General features: G+C 49.2%; 1 protein-coding gene and 1 pseudogene across 2 annotated transcripts; one reads left to right on the forward strand and one right to left on the reverse strand.

Annotated features, from left to right (window-relative positions):
• Positions 1 to 5,750: 5,750 nt before the first annotated feature.
• On the forward strand, positions 5,751 to 6,140 carry LOC125079892 (nucleoside diphosphate kinase A-like; annotated as a pseudogene).
• A 7,021-nt stretch (positions 6,141 to 13,161) lies between these two features.
• On the reverse strand, positions 13,162 to 20,144 carry BATF2 (basic leucine zipper ATF-like transcription factor 2). Of its 2 annotated transcripts, none has more exons than XM_047693745.1 (3): positions 19,404 to 20,144; positions 18,006 to 18,107; positions 13,162 to 14,824 (listed from the first exon to the last, which is right to left on the reverse strand). In XM_047693745.1, the coding sequence occupies exons 1-3, from the start codon at positions 19,440 to 19,442 to the stop codon at positions 14,141 to 14,143; spliced, it is 825 nt and encodes a 274-aa protein (XP_047549701.1). In that variant the 5' UTR covers positions 19,443 to 20,144; the 3' UTR covers positions 13,162 to 14,140. The 2 variants fall into 2 exon arrangements, with proteins under 2 accessions (XP_047549701.1, XP_047549700.1); XM_047693744.1 differs by having other exon boundaries at positions 13,162 to 14,827; positions 19,404 to 20,120.
• Positions 20,145 to 20,368: the final 224 nt, after the last annotated feature.

Here is a 20,368-nt window from a genome sequence, read left to right on the forward strand (position 1 = left end):
TCTGTTGTACACATATCCCTTGCACAATCCATGCTTGGGGACCAAGAGAAAGACCCTTTTTTGAGCAGGGGCAGGGCATGGGGTCCATGCAGAGTAAAGGAATCAGGATTCTGGTGAGGCTGGAGAAAACTGTTCTGTGCCTGTTCTGTTTACTTGTAATCTACCTACCTCGATATTATTTGTAGTTAAGATTATAGTAGGCAAGGTTATGAGTCTTAAATGGCCACTTGTGTGATGTACATAATTTCCTATGGAGGATGGCAGCTGGTCGGGTGTGATGGACAGGGGAAATAACCAATGGACACAAATACACTTTAGTTTCAACCAGACTGGAGGGAAATAGGCAGAAACCCAGGGATTCTAACCAAAAGTCTTATTACAACCCCAAATGACCAAACATCCAACTTCCTGTCATCAACAATTACAGTGTATCAAGTGAAATAAAAGGAACACACAAACACTTTGAATGAGTAAGACTGAATGGTCTGCCAGGGGACAGACACAAGCACACACTGCTGTTGAGGCATGACAGCAGCACTTGGAGAACCCGAGGTGGCCTCCCAGCCCAGGTGGTCCACGTTATTTCTTTGCAGTTTGAGGAGGGCACCAATCCCATGGTTGGGTACCATCTTTTGTGATGAGACCAGGCTCCTTTTTTTTTTTTTTTTTTTTTTTTGGCTATAGGGGAGACCAGACTCCTTTCACTGGGGCTCTGGCTGAGGGTCCATAATGGGATGGAGCTAAAGGGAGGAATTCTTACCTGAGATAATAGGAGACCCTTGGGCCAGAGAAGGGGCAGAGCCAACACCTAAGCAGTAATGTTAAGTGCCAAAATTCCAGGAGGAACTTAGAGCAAGTAGTGTTATCAGAGAAGGCGAGAGGCTGGCTGTGATAAGCATTTCAATTAAGAGGGTGGATTCAGGAATTCTGTGCCCATTAGATAAAGGGATAACAAATATTTACTCAATCAACAAATACTTATTTGAATAACTATAAGCACTTTTCTAGCCCTTTGGCAATACAGTAGTGAAGAAGACAAAATTAACTGTCATTATGGAGATGACCCTGAGATCAAACTATATGGGAGGATTGTAGCTTGCTATCACGAGCCAGCCAGGAGGGCTGTATGACCCACTGACCTTGCCTAAAGAGCTAGAGCGGACACAGACACTGGGACACTGGTCGCTGCGGACAAGACAATGGGAAGGGAGCCACTTGTGGGCCTGAGGACTGCCTTGTCCCTTGGGATTCTTCTTTACTTGAAACTGGTATTACATTATTTATTATTATTTATTATTTTTTAATTTTAAAAAAAGATTTTATTTATTCATTTGAGACAGAGAGAGACAGGAAGTTTGAGCAGGGGGGAGAGGCAGAGGGAGAGGAAGAAGCAGACTCCCTGGCAGATAGATGGCAAGGCCCGGAGATTATGACCAGAGCCAAAAGCAGATACAACCATTTGAGCCACCCAGGCACCCCAAAACTAGTATTACATTTTTTTTAATTACATATAGTACAATTTACTATTGTTGGTGTATATGCCTATGATCTTTTTTAAGGTTTTATTTATTTATTTGACAGAGAGAGAGACACAGCTAGAGAGGGAACACAAGCAGGGGAGCGGGAGAGGGAGAATCAGGCTTCCTATTGAGCAGGAAGCCTGACGTGGAACTCGATCCCAGGACCCTGGAATCCTGACCTGAGCTGAAGGCAGTCGCTTAACCCAGGGCCCCAAGTCTATGATTTTTTTAACATATGCAAAGATTCAAGGATAGATCAGAATAGAGAACGGTTTTGTCACTCCAAAATCTACTGCAGGTTACCCCTTTGTAGTCAACCCCCCGCTTCTACCCCAACCCGTGACAAGCTGTTCTCCGCTCCTGGTTTTGCCTTTTCCTGGCTTTGTCATGTACATGGATTCTCCAATAGGTAGCCTTTCCGTACTGTACTGGGCTCTTCCTCACTCTTTCTCTGAGTGATACATTCAGATTTATGAATGTTGTATATCTCGGTGGCTCATTCCTTTTTATTGCCAAGATATATCCAATTGTATGGATATTCCACCACTTTTTTATTATTTGCCTATTGATGGACATTTGGGTTGTTTTCCATTTTTGGCAATTTCGAATAGAGCTTCTATAAGGATCAACATCCCAGTTGTCGTATGAACTTAAAAGGCTTCATATTTCTCAAATAGATACCGAGAATGGGGGTCGCTGGGTTGTACGGCAAGTGTATGTTTGACTTTGTAAGAAATTACCAAACTGGGACGCCTGAGTGGCTCAGTTGGTTGGACGACTGCCTTCGGCTCGGGTCATGATCCCGGAGTCCCGGGATCGAGTCCGCATTGGGCTCCCAACTCCACGGGGAGTCTGCTTCTCTCTCTGATCTTCTCCTCGCTCATGCTCTCTCTCACTGTCTCTCTCTCAAATAAAATAAAATCTTTAAAAAAAAGAAAAAAAGAAACTACCAAACTGTTTTCCAGAGTGGCTGTACTGGTTTGCATTCTCATCTGCAGAGTATGAGAGTTTTGGTTGCCATGTGTCCTTGTCCATTTTCTGTTTTAATTTTTTTTTTTGGCCATTCTTATAGATGTTAATGGTATCTAGTTGTAGATCTAATTTCCTCATGACTAATGATGTTGAGCATCTTTTGATATATTCTTGGGATTCTTGAGAATTAATAAACTCGTACCGCAACTCATAAACCGACCCACAGTGCTAGAGAGACTTCTGTGGATTCACACATGGCCTTGCAGACTGGAACATTTTAGCAGCAATGCTCGGCACATGATAATTGGAGTCAGAGCACATAGGCTGGATCTGTCCAGCCAGCAAGCAGGTGGCAAGAGGCTCTTGGTGGCTGAGCATGGTCTCCTCTGTTCCAGGCTTTAGGGAGAGGAAAACATTTTGTGCCTTTGCCTTCAGGATGTGCCCCTTGTCAGACTCTACATAGTTCCTGCCATGGTTTTTCCCCTGGATCTCCTATTTAACATCTTCTTTTCTTTGCTAAATGACTGTTTATTGCAATGCACACTGCATGCCAGGCACTGCGCTAGGCTCTAGGGTCACAAAGTTGAAGATTTCTACTCCTAGTAGGTTCTCATTCTAACAGGGGGATTAACATAAAGCAGCTTTTTACTTTTTAAAAATATATTATTTATTTATTTATTTGTGAGAGAAAGTGAGCTCACAAGCAGGGGGGAGCAGCAGGCAGAAGGAGAAGCAGACTCCCTGCTGAGCCAAGAGCCCAACATGGGACTCAATCCCAGGACCCTGAGATCATGACCTGAGCCAAATGCAGGTGCTTAACTGACTGACCCACCCAGGAACCCCCCCTAGAGGATGATTCTTTTTTTTTTTTTTAAAGATTTTATTTATTTATTTGACAGACAGAGATCACAAGTAGGCAGAGAGGCAGGCAGAGAGAGAGGAAGGGAAGCAGGCTCCCTGCTGAGCAGAAAGCCCTATGCGGGACTCGATCCCAGGACCCTGAGATCATGACCTGAGCCGAAGGCAAAGGCTTCACCCACTGAGCCACCCAGGCGCCCTAGAGGATGATTCTTAACCAGCTAGGAGTGGAGAGGGCTTCCTGGAAGAGGAAAGACCTAAAAGAAGTCCTGAATGATATGTGGCTACTGGGCTAAGAGACACAAAGAAGGCATTTCAGGCAGAGGGACAAAAGACCCAGAGATAAAAAAATAGCATGTTGTGTGTGCACTTCTGTGAGAAGCTCAGTTTTACTTGGATCTAAGGATAGAGATGTGGAATGGCAGGAGATGGAGTTAATGAAGGAGATGGGGCTGGATCATGGAGAAGCTTGTGCTGAGGCACGTGAATGTATCCCCAAAGCTATAAGGTGCTTCTAAAAGCTAGGTTTTGGGGGACACCTGGGTGGCTCAGATGGTTAAGCATTTGCCTTCAGCTTAGGCCATGTCTCAGGCCTCTGAGATCTCAGATCTCAGGTCCTGCTCATTGGGGAGCCTGCTTCCCCCTCTCCCTCTGCCCCTCGCCTCCCCTCCAGTCCCTTCTGTGCATGCTCTCTCTCTTTCAAGTGAATAAATAAAAATCTTTAAAATCAATCAATAAATAAAAGCTAGGTTTTGGTGGGGTTCAGTGGGCTACGCACCCAACTCTGGATTTCCGCTCAGGTCAGGATCTCGGTCTTGAGATGAAGGCCCTTTTGGGGCTCTATGCATAGAGCCTGTTTAAGATTCTCTCTCTCCCTCTCCCTCTGCCCCCATCCCACCTGCTTATGTGCACTCGCTCTCCCTCATAAATAAATAAATAAATAAATAATTTTTAAAAATAAAAGTTAGATGTTGGTTTTAGAAGTGCCTTCCTTTTCTACTCTGTTGATTCTAACTCATGCTTCAAGGCCCATCTCAAAGTCCTCCTCTTCTGGGAAGTCCTCTCCGATCGCTCTAGCCAGAATGATCGACTCCTTCCTGCGGCTCTTTGCCCTGCTTTGCACTTTCTAGTCAGGCTGCCTGGAGAGTGGGAGCTATCATTTGTCCCACTTTGGGCTCCTCATGACACTTGACGCTGCGTCAACTCATAGAAGGTGCTAATAAATGTTTGACGAATGTGAATGAATATGTGAATGGAGGAAGTTTTCGGGGCAGCCCAGCTCCAGAATCTGATCATACTAGTTTTCAAATTTGAGCACGTGTCAGAATCACCTAGAGGGCTTGTAGATTGCTGCAATTAGCCCCCCCAAGTTTCTGATTCATAGGTCTGGAAGGTGGGGGGGACCTGAAAATGTGCATATCGAACTTGCAAAGTTCCCAGGCAATCACGATGCTGCTGGTGAAGACCACACACACGAGAACCTTCGATGTGGCTGTGATTACAATTCACGTGCTTCTCATAGCCAAGCTGTGGGCCAGGCATTATCAAGGGGCCCTCATTGCCTTCTTATCACAGCCATCTGACCACCTAACCCTTCGGGGGATCCCTTCCTGGAATTTCCTTAGTCTTGCCCCTGTTCCAGCCCTTGGACCTGGAGCTGGAGCTGGGCATTAGAGTGCCCTCTCCTGGTCCATTGCTTCCAGGGACTCCCTAAGGCTTCTCAGAGGAACTGTGGTCGTGTGGGTTTCCTAACAGGCTTCTCTCCAGCTGAGTAGTTCCGCCAGTGAGCCCCAGAGGACAAAACAAATCCTGGGTGTGACCTGTGAAGAAGCCTGGGATATAATACAGCTCTTTCTAATAGGGTCAGAAAGGGGTCTTGTCTCCTTTAAGAGCTGCTGCTTCCTGGGCCTCTGCAGCTCCCCATCTACCTCTCCCAGGGTGGGAAGAAGCCCGTTCATTAACAGCTCCACTTCCTGCAGCACCTGGGGCTCCCCCTCCCCTGAGTCCCTGCCACCTCCCTTTGGGCTTCCCAGGTCAATTACCAGAGCCGTGTGATAGTCTTCAGCCCTCAGCTGGGGGAGGCTGGAGGCCAGAGACTGGCCTGGTGGGGCCACATGGAAAACTGGCACAGAGAGGCAGCCCTGGGCGTGGGACCAAGGGGGTTTCCTAAGGGAAACTATCATTTGATTGGCCAATTTTTTCTCCTTCTTTGTGTTGTTGGGTGTCTGAGTTCTCTGCAAGGCTGTGAAACCCTGTGACTACCAAAGCGGGAGACTTATAGTGCTCAGGGATGCAACGGATTGGGCTGAGGTATGCTCAAAGGGGCCTCAGAATCCTTCTGGGCTCCTCAGTGCCATCTGCCCCAGATAGAGTTGCAACCGGTGGGCTATCCCCAGGTCCATGGCCAACAGTGAACACGCCTTCACTGCCATCAAGCGTGATGGAGTCCAGTGCAGCCTCTTGGGAGAGATTATGAACGTTTTGGACAAAAGGGATTCCTCCCCATTGTTATGAAATGAATCCAGGCTTCAGAAGAGTTTCTCAAGGAACACTACATTGACCCGAAGGACTGTCCTTTCTTTGTGCCGGCCTGGTGAAGTACTTGCGATCAGGGCCTGTGGTTGCCATGGCCCACAAGGGGCTGCATGTGGTGAAGACAGACAAAGTGATGCTCTGGGAGACCAACCCAAGCCTGGGACCATCCATGGGGATTTTTGCATCCAAGTTGTCAGGAACATTACCCATGACAGAGATTCTGTATAGAGTGCAGAGAAGGAGACTGGCTTATGATTTTGGCCTGAAGAACTGGTAGATTAGAAGAGCTGTGCTCAGAACTGGATCCACGAGCGACGAGAGAGCAGACCTCAGCGCTTCACCCACTCTGTTTCCTCTCCCTCTTGTGGCCAGGGGGCCAGGCTTTAGCAGATCCAGTTAGTTTTGAGAACTTCCTTATAATCTGGAGGGGAACAGGGAGTGCTCCCTGTTCAGCATTATGTGCTACCATCAGATGAGAATGTTTCATTCCTCCCACCACCACCCCGAAAAGAGAATCGTTCTGGGCTCAGCTTAGACCTTGGAGGCTTTTTTGCGCCTCGAGTTTTTTCTTCTGAGATAAAATTTACATGAATGAAACGCCTAAATCATAAGTGTACATTTGCTGCGTCTTAACAAATGCATACACCTATGTAACCCAATCCCTATCAAGATATGGACCATTACTTGGGGCGCCTGGGTGGCTCAGTGGGTTAAAGCCTCTGCCCTCAGCTCAGGTCATGATCCCAGGGTCCTGAGATCGAGGCCCACATTGGGCTCTCTGCTCAGCAGGGAGCCTTCTTCCCTTCCTCTCTCTGCCTGCCTCTCTGCCTACTTGTGATGTCTGTCAAATAAATAAGTAAATAAATAAATAAATAAATAAATAAATCTATCTTTAAAAAAAAAAAGAAAACAATTTCAGGATACAAAATTTATATACAATAGGATCTTAACTGTGTGAAGAAAATAATTCATAGGAAATATGCTAAAATATCAACAGTGGGCTTTGCTCTGCTCTAAAAGCTTTTTATATTAATAAATTTTATTTTGTTTATTTTTTTAAAGATTTTATTTGTTTATTTGAAAGACAGAGATCACAAGTAAGCAGAGAGGCAGGCAGAGAGAGAGGGGAAGCAGGCTCCCTGAGCAGAGAGCCCGATATGGGGCTCGATCCCAGGATGCTGGGATCATGACCTGAGCTGAAGGCAGAGGCTTTAACCCACTGAGCCACCCGGGTGCCCTTTATTTTGTGTACTTTTATAAATAATTATAGATTCACAAGAAATTGCAAAGGCAGCCCAAAGAGGTCTTATATGTTTCATCCATTGTCCTCAACGATTACATCTTACCGACCTTGTACAATATTAAAACCAGAGAAGTGTCATTGCTACAAAGCGTGTGTATAGTTCAGAATCATTTTATCAGGTGTTTGAATTCATGTAATGACTACATGCAAGGTACGGAATTGTTCCATCGCCTCAAAGATGCAACGCTTTATAGCCATACCCATCTCCTCCCCAACCATCCCTAACCCTTTGCAACCACTAGTCTGTGTTCCATCTCTATAATTTCTTCATTTTGTGAATGTTCCATAAGTGAGATCATGCAGTGTGTGGTCTTTTGAGATTTGGCCCTTTTCATTCAGCATAATGCCTTGAGATCCATCAAAGTTGTTAAGTGTATCTGTAGTTCATTCCTTTTTATTGCTGAGTAATATTCAATGGTATGGATACCCCCCCACACACACACATACACACTTTTCAAAGTTCCTACTGAGCATGAAATATTTTAATCCTTAGGAAAAAAGAAAAGTTCTGGTGGGGGGTGGGTAATGGATAGAGAAGAAGTTCATGCCTTTAAGGAAATGTTGTGTTGAATTAAATAAGAGAATTTTAGCTTTGGGATGCCCTTGGCAGTCACCTAGGTTAAGTTTTTCATTTTTCAGGAGTTTTCCTTGCAATATCCTGACAAGCAGTTGTGCAGCCTCTGTGTGGATATTCCTAGTAACGGGAACTCACTATCAAATAAAGCATTAGATTGATAACAAAATATACCTTTCTTATTTTTTTAAAAATTTTATTTATTTGACAGAGAGAGACACAGTGAGAGAGAGAACACAAGCAGGGGGCGTGGGAGAGGGGGCGAAGCAGGCTTCCTGCCAAACAGGGAGCCCAGTGTGGGTCTCCATCCCAGGACCGTGGGATCACGACCTGAGCCGAAGGCAGACGGTTAATGACTTAGCCACCCAGGCGCTCCATAATATACCTTTCTTTGTAGAACCTGGGCTTGACTGAGAGAAGATCTCTGTTGTTGGTTATCTTTGCCCTGCCTAGGGTCTCTTCCCTGTCTCCCCTAACCAGGTAAACACAAGCCCAAGACAGTGAACAAAGCCTGCAGAGTCTGAGCAAGCCATTGGATATGCTAGATCTAGGAATGACCTCTCCAGGGAGATTTCAGTATTCACTGGTGTAGAAAAACAATAGGCTGCAGACCTTTCAAAATGGAATGAAATTCTGCATGAGCACACACAGAGATACCCACGGTCCCCTAGCAATAGTCTTCTTTCTGCATTGTAGGATGCCCCCCAAAAGGCACTGAACCACTAATCCAAGAGGAAAGGTCTCAGGTTCTCTCCTGCTTCCAGTCCTTTATAGCTGACCCAAGATCAATTTCTTCCCCTTCAGCTTTCCTTGAGAGCAGATTCTGATCTGTCCATGGTTCTGATTGTTAATGGATTTCACTGGATAGCCATGTGGGTCCTTTCACTCATACCTTCACGATAACTAACATTTATTGAGCACTTACTATGTGCCAGAGACTGTGATATCCTCCTTACATTTAGCCTCTTTTTACTGAAGTCTATCAGATGTAATGAAGAGCACAGATCATAAAAGTACAGCTTAACGAAGTTTCATTTAGTGAATCCATTTCATACATCGAGCCAAAACAAAGATCAAGAAATAGAACATTATCATCACCCAAGAAGGCCTTTCATCTCCCCTTCCAGGTGCTACCCTCCAATTGTAACCACTGCCTTGACTTTTGATAGCATAGATTACTTTGTTCCTACTTCTATACTTTATTTATATAAATAGATCATACAAACTGTCTTCTCTTTTGTGTCTGGCTTCTATAGCCCAACATTACTTTTGTGAAGTTTATTCATATTGTTCTAGATAGTTGTAGTTTATTTACCCTTGTTGCCATGTAGCATTACCTTGTGTAAAACATTCCACAATTTAGGGTCGCCTGAGTGGCTCGGTCATTAAGCGGCTGCCTTCAGCTCAGGTCATGATCCCAGAGTCCTGGGATTGAGCCCCACATCGTGCTCCCTGCTCAGCACGAAGCCTGCTTCTCCCTCTGCCTGCCACTTCCCCTGCTTGTGTTCCCTCTCTCTCTGTGTCTCTCTCTGTCAAATAAATAAATGAAATCTTAAAAATAAAATTCCGCAATTTATTCATTCTACTGCTGATGGGGCATTTGAGTTGTTTCAAGTTTTCTACCACTATGAATATCGCTGATAGAAACATTCTTGCTCATATCTTTAGATGAACAGATGTCTTTCCATAATATATAAGATATTACATATACATGGATATATGGATATGTATACACATACATACATATACATTGGGTGGAATGTGGCACATTTTTCAATTCCCATTTTTCAGATGAGAAACAGAGGCTTGAAGAAGTTGACCAAGGAAGTAGTGGGACATGAGCTGGGATATGAATCCTATCCTGTCTGGCACTGGAGCTCAAGTTCTCTAGCCATCATGCTTTACTGCCTTCCAATGCACGGGCCATTTAAAAGTATTCATGATGCTGGGGCGCCCGGCTGTAGAGCATGTGACTCTTGATCTTGGGGATGTAAGTTCAAGCCCCATGTGAGGTGCAGAAACTACATAAAAATAAAACATTTTTAAAAAGATTTTATTTATTTATTTATTTGACACACACAGAGAGAGAGGGAGAGATCACAAGTAGGCAGAGGGGCAGACAGAGAGTGAGAGGAAGCAGGCTCCCCGCCGAACAGAGAGACCCATGCAGAGCTGGATCCCAGGACCCTGAGATCATGACCTGAGCTGAAGGCAGAGGCTTAACCCACTGAGCCACCCAGGTGCCCCAAAATAAAATCTTTAAAAAAGAAAAAAAGTACTTATGATGTGCCAGACTGGTTGCTGCTATTGAGGGAGATAAAAAGATAGGAAGGCACAGTCACACAAGAAAGAAAATGATAGATGGGTGTGATAGGAGTCTGAGGGAAAGGGGGTTAATTTTATCTTGGAAGATCACAGGAGGCTTCCTAGAGGAAAAAACATCTAAAGAGAAAAGGCAGGGGGCAGATTCTGGGCATGCCAGGGTGATGAGGGAAGGAGTGCCAGGCTGAGAGAGTCTGGGGGCAGAAGAAGAGGAAGTCCTCATAGAGTCACAGCTGCAAGGGTCCTCAGGGGTCACCTTGCCCAGTCCCCATTGTCCACACATCCATTTTTACATTGCTGGCTTCCAAATTGATATACTCAGTCTTGACCATTACCCTGCTCTCTAAACTCTTTTCTATTTAGTTGGATGACAAACAGGCATCTCAAATTAAGATTGCCAAGACAGGGCTCCTGATTTTGTCCCCACACACTCTAAACTGCTCCTCTTCCCATCTTTCTTGTTCTTTGAAACCACCAGACACCAACTATTTAGGCCTCCAACAGCATCATCATGCTTCCTTGCTCCGTTTCCCTACATCCAATCCATGAGCATCTCCCATCAGCATACCCTGAATGTGATCTCTCATTACCACCTCCCCACTACCACCCAGGTCATGATTACCATCACCACTCATCTGGATGACTGCAACAGCCTCCTTCCTGCTTTCCCTGCATCCACGCTCCTTTGAAGGCCACAAAGAGAAGCCTTCTTTGCCTCTTACAGGTTCTGGTGGTTCCAAATGTTCCTTGGTTTGGGGTTTCCTAACTCCAGTCTCTACCTCTGTCTCCATGTGGGCTTCTCCTCTGCACCTTCTCTTCCAATTATTGGTGACCTCCTTTTATTGGTCATTAAATTTAGGGTCCACCTGGATAATCCACAATGATCTCATCTTAAGGTCCTTAATTACATCTGCAAAGATCCTTTTTCCAAATAGGGTCACATTCATAGGTTATGGATGGACACATCTTTTATGGATCCATCATTTGACTGAGTACAGAGGTGAATATCAGAAGCTAAGAGAGTTTAAATTGAGCTTAAGCTTTAGTTCTCCAGTGAGTGATTATTTTTCAAAGCGTGTTAGACTCTTGGCCTGCACATACTTACTATCTCAGCACTGACTGTCCATGCATCCCTTCAAAGGTCGTTCTGTGGAGGGAGTGTCTGCGTTGTGTTTGCTGCAAGGCTAAGTTGGGGCCATGAGTCTAGCCAGGGACCTTGCCACTACCCCAAACCCACCAGATCATTGCTGGGGGGTATAGCCACTGTGACTAAGGGCCAAAGTAGTTTCCTTCTGAAAAATGATCTTCCCAAAGAGAGCTAGCTACCAGCTATGCTGGTAACAAAAGGAAAAAGACGGGATCCAAGAAAGTGCTGGTTTTGACCAAAGATGGGGTAGGTAACCATCCCCAGTGGTTCTCCCCTTCCTGGTTTTTATGCCCTTGTGTAATCCCCTCCCCTCAAGCATGGGCTGAGGCTACAATACAGTAAAAGTGTCAGGATCATTTCTAAAATTTCCGTGGCTTCTGTATTGCTCACCTTTTCTCACTCTCTAGCTTTCTTTCTCTGAGGGAAGCCAGCTCCCATGTCGAGCTGCCCTGTGGGGAGGCCCACATGACAAGAAACGAATCGCTCCTGCCAACAGCCTACAAGAACCTGAGGACCTTGGCCCAGCAGCCCGCAAGGAACTGAAACCTGCCAACAACCTTGTGAGGAGGCTTGGAAGTGGACTCTCTGAGGCCCGCGGACAGTCAATGATTGAGCTTGGAAGCTGATCTCCCCGCCCCAGGTGACCTTTCCAGTGATGCAGCCTTGGCCAACACTTTGGAGCTCGTGGAAGACCCTGAGCCAGATGACCCACGCTGAGCCATGCCCAGATTCTTGCCCCCACAAAAACTGCAAGATGATAAGACATTTGTCAGTTAAGCCACAACGTTTTGGAGTAATTTACAGAGCAGTGATAGATATATTCAGAAATAAATTCCGAGGATATATTCAACCATGTTGAAGCCTTATGCTATAACTAACTTTACAAATTTGAGGATTCACAGATATTAGCTCATATCCCTTCCCAAGAATCCTACAACATCTCCACCCACTCCTTTTCTTTTTCTATTTTTAAATAAACATAATATCAAACTATAGTGGCAGTTACACATTCTATTTTTTTCTGCCTCATGTGTTGAGCGTTTCCCCATCTCATTTACTATTCTTCAAAGCATTCTTTTTTCCTCACATCTCTTCAGCGGCCCATTATAGGAATGCATCAAAGTTAATTTAGTCACTTCCCTCCCTCTTTTATGTTTTGAGCTTAAGGTAGGGTTTTAATGCCTTGTGTCACATTGATGAGTAGGTGCCGGCCCCTTCAAGCCGGGCTCATGGGAGGAATATGGGGTAGGTAGAAGGCAGGATCATCTGTGTTTGATGAACACAGTGCTCCTGATGTCCCATCAGGTCTGTGCCACTTCCTGGCTATGTGTCCTTGGGCTTGGTACTTAACACTCCCAGGCCTCAGTTTCCCCTTCTGAATAGTGGGAGTAATGCCCATACCTACCTCACAGAGTTGTTAGAGGCCTATTAGAGGCATAACCTGGAGTTAACCCAGCACAGTATCTGACAAATTTTAGGGTATATGGACTCAAGCCAGGCCACAGTATCCTCGCACACACACACACCCTACTCCTTGTTGAGTCCTGAGGCATGGTGCATTATATGGACTCTCATTCCAGACTCTAGCTGACCCCCAATCAAAGGCACCTTGGCTTTCCTCCCACCAGCCTGCTCTCCGTGAACCTGTGCTGACCCTGGCTGTGGCACCATCCACAATCCTGCAACCATCACACTTGGTCTAGTTGTGTGGTCCTGGGCAAGTTCAGCCCGGCTCTGGGTCTCAGCTTCCTCCTCTGCGATATTCAGAGGGGGTGTACGAGGGAAGGTGGGAAGGTGTACGAGGGATTGCCCACCTCTAAATAGAGTTTAGAGGAGGATTAGTCCCTCTTCTTTCAAAGGCCCTTCAGTTTCAACCGTGCCGAGTACAACCAGAGATTTAATGAATGGGCAAAGGCAAAAAGAATCGGAAAACACTTTAATTTATTTACCATAACATGTGTGCCGAGACTTGTCCTCAGTGTCCTGGAGTGTGTCAAATACCAGCATAGTGTCTGTTTACATGTGTGTGAAAATCTGGGGGAAGATTTGGGGTTTCTACATCTCAGGCCCGTTACAGAGCTTGTCCTGAGTCTGAGTGAAAACCCCTCCCCATAACCCCATCCCAACGATACTGCAGCTGAGTTCCTGCCTGGGAGAGGCAGGGAGCTATTGGGGAATAGCCTGGAGAGCTGACCTCGGAGAATCTTCCAGAGGTCTTGGTATGGCTATGGGTGCCCCTCCTGCAGAAATCCCTGGGGGATTGAGGGGGACTGTTCCAGGCTTCTCCAGGCAACTCCAGACTACAGGTTCAGTTTCTTGACACTGAAAACACTGCTAGGGGAGAAAGAGTCCACTTCCAGGCCTTCTGGGCCCCTGCCTGGCCTCTCCTCACCCAGGCTTGGACTCTGGACTAGCCCCAGCTAGGGCGGGGTTTCAGGAACTGTCCATGGCTCTCGGAATCGAAAACCAGAAGAAAAAGCTCCTCCCTGCTCCCAGCACGTAAACCTTCTCATACCAGCCCCCAGTTTCTAGGACTTTAGCTCCTAGGGTGCCCAGGTCAGGATCCCACCAGGAGAAGGAAGAGCAGATGGTGGTGTTTCAGGTCCCAAAAAAAGACTTTGTGACCTTGGGCATGTCACATGGCTTCTCTGGCCTCTGTCTCTTTATCTAAAAAGGTAGAGTGATCATCTGGATTTTCGCGGAATGACCATGAAGTTGAAATAAGATAACGGCTGTCATAGGGCCCGGCGGAGCGCTGGGCAACAGCGATGACGTTCTTTTCCTGGTGAAATGGTGGGCCAGCTGGTCAGCCAAGAAAGGCAACCTCCAATGGAAGACGAGGAGATGCCTGTGTGCTAAGGCTGCTACTTCAGCCCAAGGAAGGGGCTAGCTCAGCTCCCAGGGATGCGTTAGAAGTGGACTTGAGCAGAGGAGAGCAGGGGGAAAGCCAAGAGGGGGTGGGGGCTGGGATCCACACCCAGCCCGAGCTGATGTGCAGCTGAGAGCACCACAGGCTTGTGCTCCTTACCCTGTAGGCAGGCCAGCCCCAGAGCCACTGAGAGGTTGTCAGGGGAGGACCCCAGCTTCCCGCTGGTGGGGTGCTCCATCACAAGGGGTTGTAGAGGGCCACATAGGGCTGGGGGGCTGGGCAGTAGGGTGTCGAGCTCAGAGGAAGGCCTTGGAAGGCCGGAGCCAAGGGGTGAGGCTGACTGGACAAGGCTGGGGGACGGCTGGGCAGGAGGTGCGGTAACTTTGGTAGAGCCGAGGGACAGAGAGGGCAGAGGGGACAGGGGGAGGCCAGGCGAACTGTGAGGCTGCAGATCTGGAGAGAGCCGGTGAGTCGAGGGAGAGGAGACTGGGGTCTGGAACAGGCCCAATGGCTCCTGGCAGTCGTGTTGTTCATGGAACATGGGGTACGGTGGCCGCTCCGTCTGGCCCCAGCCGCCAGGGGTCACTGGAGCCAAGCAGGTGGCAGAGTCCACGAGGCACATGCCCTCGTGTGTGTGCAGGGTCCGGCTCCACCATGCCAGCTCAGCCTGCAGGGCCTGGATCTCCTTCCGCAGCACGTGGTTTTGCTTCTCCAGGGTCTCATGCTGCTGGGGGCAGAAGCAGATGGGTGGGGGAGGGGATGTCAGCCAGCACGTGCCTTGTACTCTGCCCCCAGCATCCTGAACTTAGGGTGAAAGGTATACTGCCGTCCAAATGCCTGAGCGGGGGCCCCTTGGCTCCTCTCTGGCCGGCTCTCCCACAACCACCCAGCCTGTCTCTCCCATTCTGCTCCTACTGGGGCTCAGACTGGCCTGCTCTCCAATCCCATCTCCAGTCCCCTGAGCCGACTGGTCTCCACCAGCTGGCCACCTCCACTCGCCTGAGAACACCATCAGCCTCCTGACTGGGGCATCCCTGAAACCATCCTGTTCTCTTGGCCCAGAGGAACCATTTGGTAATTATGACATCAACTGTACGTCCAAGTTCAAGACCTTCAAAGGCTCCCATGCCTCCCTGTGCACCGTGGCCCCAGCTCACACCTCCAGCTGTATCTGTCTGACATCTCCTGCTCCCCTGAACTTCCCGTCCCTCCGGTGGACTCTGCTTCTTCACATTTCCTGTCTCCTCTGCCCGCACACTCTGCCAGCACCTCCTCCCCTGGGCTAACCCTGACATGGCCTTCTCATGACAGCTTGGAGGTCATTCTGTCTTGCACACCTCTAGGCGGCTTCATGCCCTTGTCAGACCTCCCTAGCGCCCAGAACTGACTCACGGAGGCACTGTGGGAGGACCCCTGGGTGGTGTTTGCACCAGAACGTTCTACTCGGCACTCCTGAACCAGCATCTGGTAGGTTCTGTTCTCCTGGACTCTGGGTCCTGCTTATCCACTGAGAGCAAGCAGTTTCTAAACGACCATTTATAGTGACAGCAATGAAAGAACTTTCTTTCCACAGCTCCAAAGGGTGAGTGACTTACTCTGGTTCCCTCCCCTACATCACTGCTTTTGTGGACAGTTTTTTATTTATATTTTATTTATTTTACTTTTTTCCTTTATTTGAAAGAGAGAGAGCCTGCATGTGCAGGGGGAGGGGGAGAGACAGAAGCTCAAGCCAACTCCTTGCGGAGCACAAGGCCCCAGCCAGGCTCCATGTGGGGCTCGATCTCATGACCCTCATGACCTGAGCCGAAACCAGGAACCCATGGAGCCACACAGGCACCCTTTTTGTGGACAGTTTTTAAAAGGAGAAGCCACAAGGGTGTTTTACATAAAAAAGTTGCTGAGGGCATGAACACAAAATGCTAACATGCCTCAAAACCAACAGCAGCCCTACTCCCGGTCTGCCTGTGGAGTGATATTTTTAAAACCTGGCATTAGGTCACCTCTCACCTAAATTCTCCAAAGGCTTCAATTCACCTCCAGAAACGGAGTCACTCGCTGGGTCCCTCCTACGTTCACTCGCCACCTCTGGGCCGCTCACGTGTTACCTCCTCAGGGAAGGCGTCCCCAGTTCCATCACCCTGCCCTCCCTGCTCCCTTGTCTCTTCCCTGCTGTACTTGGCCCCACAGTGCTCATCACCAGCTGACATCCCAAATCCCTCATGGATCATCTATTTTCTGTCTGGCTCCCCCATGAAAATATGAGCCCTGGGGAGTGTGGGGTAGGCTTTTGTCTGCTGTGTCCACAGCTGCATCGCCAATGCTGAGAACTGTACCTGTCACACGGGAGACACTCAATAGACCTTTCTAGAAGGAAGGAACATGTGAATGCATGAAGTCTCCACCCTGCCAGGACAGTGCCCTGGTTCTCACTCACACACGCTCATGCCAGCGCTATTTCATCTGCCAGCAATGCCTTTTCCTACCCTCATCCGTTTGGAAAACTCCTATGCATCCTTTAAGACCAGCTCAGACTCCATCCCCATGGACACCCCGATTCTGCGACCTGTGTGTTGCCTCACCCAGGTGCTCCTAGAGTGCTTTATTCTGACTCTATCATCTGCTCCACAGGGCACAACTGAGTTTCTTCTATTTGTGGGGCCCTGTTCCAGGGATGGGGAAAGAGCAGGGGACAAAATCGTTCCCTCCCTTCACGGTGCTTCCAGTCTGGTGAGGGAGACAAGCAACAGACCTCTAAAAACGTAAATAAGAAAACTAGAGCAGAGTAACGGGTAGCAGCTGGGTCTGGAGATCGGATGTTTTAGGAAAAGCCTTCTGAGGAGCTGACATTTAAACCAAAGAGCCGGGGGCGCCTGGGTGGCTCAGTGGGTTAAGCCGCTGCCTTCGGCTCAGGTCATGATCCCAGGTCCTGGGTTCGAGCCCCACATCGGGCTTTCTGCTCAGCAGGGAGCCTGCTTCCTCCTCTCTCTCTGCCTGCCTCTCTGCTTACTTGTGATTTCTCTCTGTCAAATAAATAAATAAAATCTTTAAAAAAAAAAAAATAAATAAAAAAAAATAAAATAAACCAAAGAGCCGGAAAGAGTGAGGATCTAGCCGGACTGTGGTCTGAGGCTAGAGGGAATGGTCTCTGCAGAATGGCTGGGTGTGCGTGGCCAGTGAAGGAACAGGGAGAACAGGGTGTGGGGTTAAGGGGAGGAGACAGCACAGGACCTTTGGCAGGGAGGGTTGTGAATTTCACTCAGCGCTCTAAGGACTAAGGTGTAAGCAGCTTTCCCAAGGGCCAGGTCCTGAGCCCAGCTCTGAATCCCCTTCCCTGGGATGAAACTGGTGATGTCCTTTCTCTCTGCACAGAAGAAGAAGAAAAGCTCCAAGGGTCAGGTTACCACCCAAGGTCAAGTTACCATCCAAGGTTAAGAGGCAAGGAAAGTGGAGCCCCCCGCCCCCACCCACCGCCCACTGGGGTCCTTTGCCTCTTCTAGTCTCCACAAGGGTCCTGACTGTGGGCAGGGGTTGTGGTCCCCATTTTTGGATGAGGACAGGGAAGCTCAGCGAAGGAGGTAACTTGTAGGTATGAGTGCCACGGGCTGGGGCTGTAAAGCCAGTCCCTCTTCACCCTGAACCAGTTTCTCCTAGGGTGAGTGCTTGTCTCTTCTCCCTAGATCCGGGGTGTCTCAAGGACAGGGCTGGGCCTCGGACACACCTTTGTGTCCCCAGAGGCCACCCCGAGTCTGGCACAGTTTATACTCAGCACCTCTCTCAGGCTCAGGCGACCTGGAAACACACAACCGTGGAGGGGAAGCTGCTCACAGGCAAGGAGATAGGGATGGAGAAGAGGCAACCAGGCCAGGTAAGTGGAGTCAGGGTAGGGAAAGGAAGGCATCCCTGACCTGGTGCAGGGCGTCCGCCTTGTCCGTGTGCTTCTGCCGGCTGCGCTGGGCCGCTGCGCGGTTCTTCTGTTTCTTCTTCAGCCTCTGATGCTCCTCGGGGTCCTGAAGGGTGTGAGGCAGAGAGCTCAAGGGTTCCGGCAGCTGCCTGCACCCTCTGACCTGGCCATCTGTAAAGCCACACCCTTCCCGATCCAATTCCCCAAGGGTCTCCCGTCTCCTAGAGGACCCCCTCTGGCTTCCTGGGCACCCACACACGGCATCGCTCGCGTGGTACACCTTGTTGCAACACCTGCCTCACCCACACATCCTGCTTACAGCTCCCGATGGGGGAGGACAAGCGGAGAAGCCCAAAGCCTCAGTTCGAATGCAGACAGAACTGACTTCACGCCTACGATCTCCTTAGCAGCCATCTGGCTCTGGGCAAATCGCTCCCTTCTCTGAGCCCCGCCACCTCATCTGTACAAGAGCCGTAAAGCAGGCGTGCGCCTCGTCTGCAAGGTCAGGACCAGGGTCCGATTCGGCTCCGTGAGCCCATGCCCAGCCCAAGCCCGAAGCTCATATTCAGGGACTCAACAGACATTTATGGAGCACCTACTATATGCTGGGCACTGAGCGAGGGAGGCAGAACCGCAAATCAAGCAGGCAAAAATCCCTGCCCTCCATTTGCTGACATTCTAGTGTGGCCGCAACCTGGAAGGAATGCATGAGTGGACCCGAAGCTCCCCAGCAGTGCCCCTCCCCTTCCCCTGGGCCCCACATTAGGGGGTCCTGGTCCATGAAACTTAGACAAGATATTTAACCCCAATGCCCAAAGTTTTGGAAGGTCAGGCAAGAGAGAATGTTGGAGCCCCACAGCCCAAATCCCCCTTCCCCTAGGTCACTCTGCAGGTGTGTTCTGAGTGTAGGGAGCTCAAATAAGACCCTGCCCTCCCTGGCTGAGGACTCCCTGCTGTTCATTTCACGGTCACTAGAAGACCATTGCAGGTGCTGGGAGGGCCAAGAGACTGGAGCCTGGTGGGGGAAGGCAGTGGGCTTCTGGTACTTGGGTCCTAGGAGAGGAACAGGGCCTCCAAGGGAAGCCAAGCCAGAGAATTTGGGGAGGGAAGAGAATGCTCTCATAAGGGCAGTGGGGGGAGGGGTGGGCGAGGGGACAGCCCTATTCAGAAGCCACATTCTAAACGGGAACCTGGCTCTGTCCTGTGAGAGCAGGAAAGCCCACATTTCAATCACCTGGGGAAACTGAAGCCCAGAGAGGGTTTATGTGGGTCCCCCGGTCACACTGCCCATAAGTACAGAGCTGGGACTAGAAGCTCTGAACACGTTCCTCCCTGCCTAGGAACTGGGGACGCTTGGCCCTATTCCCCTTCTCATCCCCTGTCCCTGGTTCCCTGTACTCACCGTCCTGGTCAGTAGCCCATTGCCCCCACAGAGGTGCATGGCTTAGGCAGGGGGTAGGCAGAGGCTCAGTTCGGGTGTCCCTCTGCCACTGTGACCTCCCAGTGCCCTCTGGGGGCCCAAGGAAGTGGCAGCTCTTTAAATCCCCGGTGACCACTCCGCCCCCAGCAAACCAAGTTTCAGTTTCTTCTAAAGCCACGGGCTGCTCAGAATCCCTGGCTCGGGTTGGCTCACGTGGCTGGAATTTCCTAACACAAACTGGCCTTCCGGTTGGGTCCCTTTTCTGGAAGGAGAATGAGGGAGGGTGGCCAGAGGAGGGGAGACCAAAAGCCTGTTAGGGGGAGGGTGTTCTGGGGGAGGGAGAGCAGGCGGCCAGGCACAGAGCCAAGAGGGGAAGCCAACGGGTAGCCGAGGGCTCATGTGGGACATGGGAGGGCCTCTGGGCTCTGGAATTGCCAAGCGTCCAGGTTCGCAGCCCACCTCTGGCCCACTGGAACTGCGCGGCTTTGAGAAGGTGATTCACCCTCTCTGAGTCTTAGTTTCCTCATCTCTAACCAGTGTAGGGGGATGGTACAAATAGCTATTCACAGTTTCACGGAGGAACCAAGCAAGACAATACAACCACCCCCAAACCCTCTGAGACCAATGTTGAGGCAAGTGTGCAAAAATAAGCAATGGCCCTTAAGTAGGAGAACAGATGGATAAATTACTGTGTTTTCATTCAACAGACCACGCAGCAGGAGAGGGAGTGGTGTCTAGCGGTTAGGAGAACAGCTTCCAAGCTATGTGACTTGGGGACATAATTTCACCTTTCTGGGGCGCCTGGGTGGCTCAGTCAGTTAAGTGTCTGCCTTTGGCTCAGGGCATGATCTCGGGGTCCTGGGTCAAGCCCCACATCGGGCTCCCTGCCCAACGTGGAGCCTGCTTCTCCTTCCCCCTCTGTCTGCTGCTCCCCCTGCTTGTGCTCT

Source organism: Lutra lutra, chromosome 10 (assembly GCF_902655055.1).
Source record: "Lutra lutra chromosome 10, mLutLut1.2, whole genome shotgun sequence".
Taxonomy (NCBI): domain Eukaryota; kingdom Metazoa; phylum Chordata; class Mammalia; order Carnivora; family Mustelidae; genus Lutra; species Lutra lutra.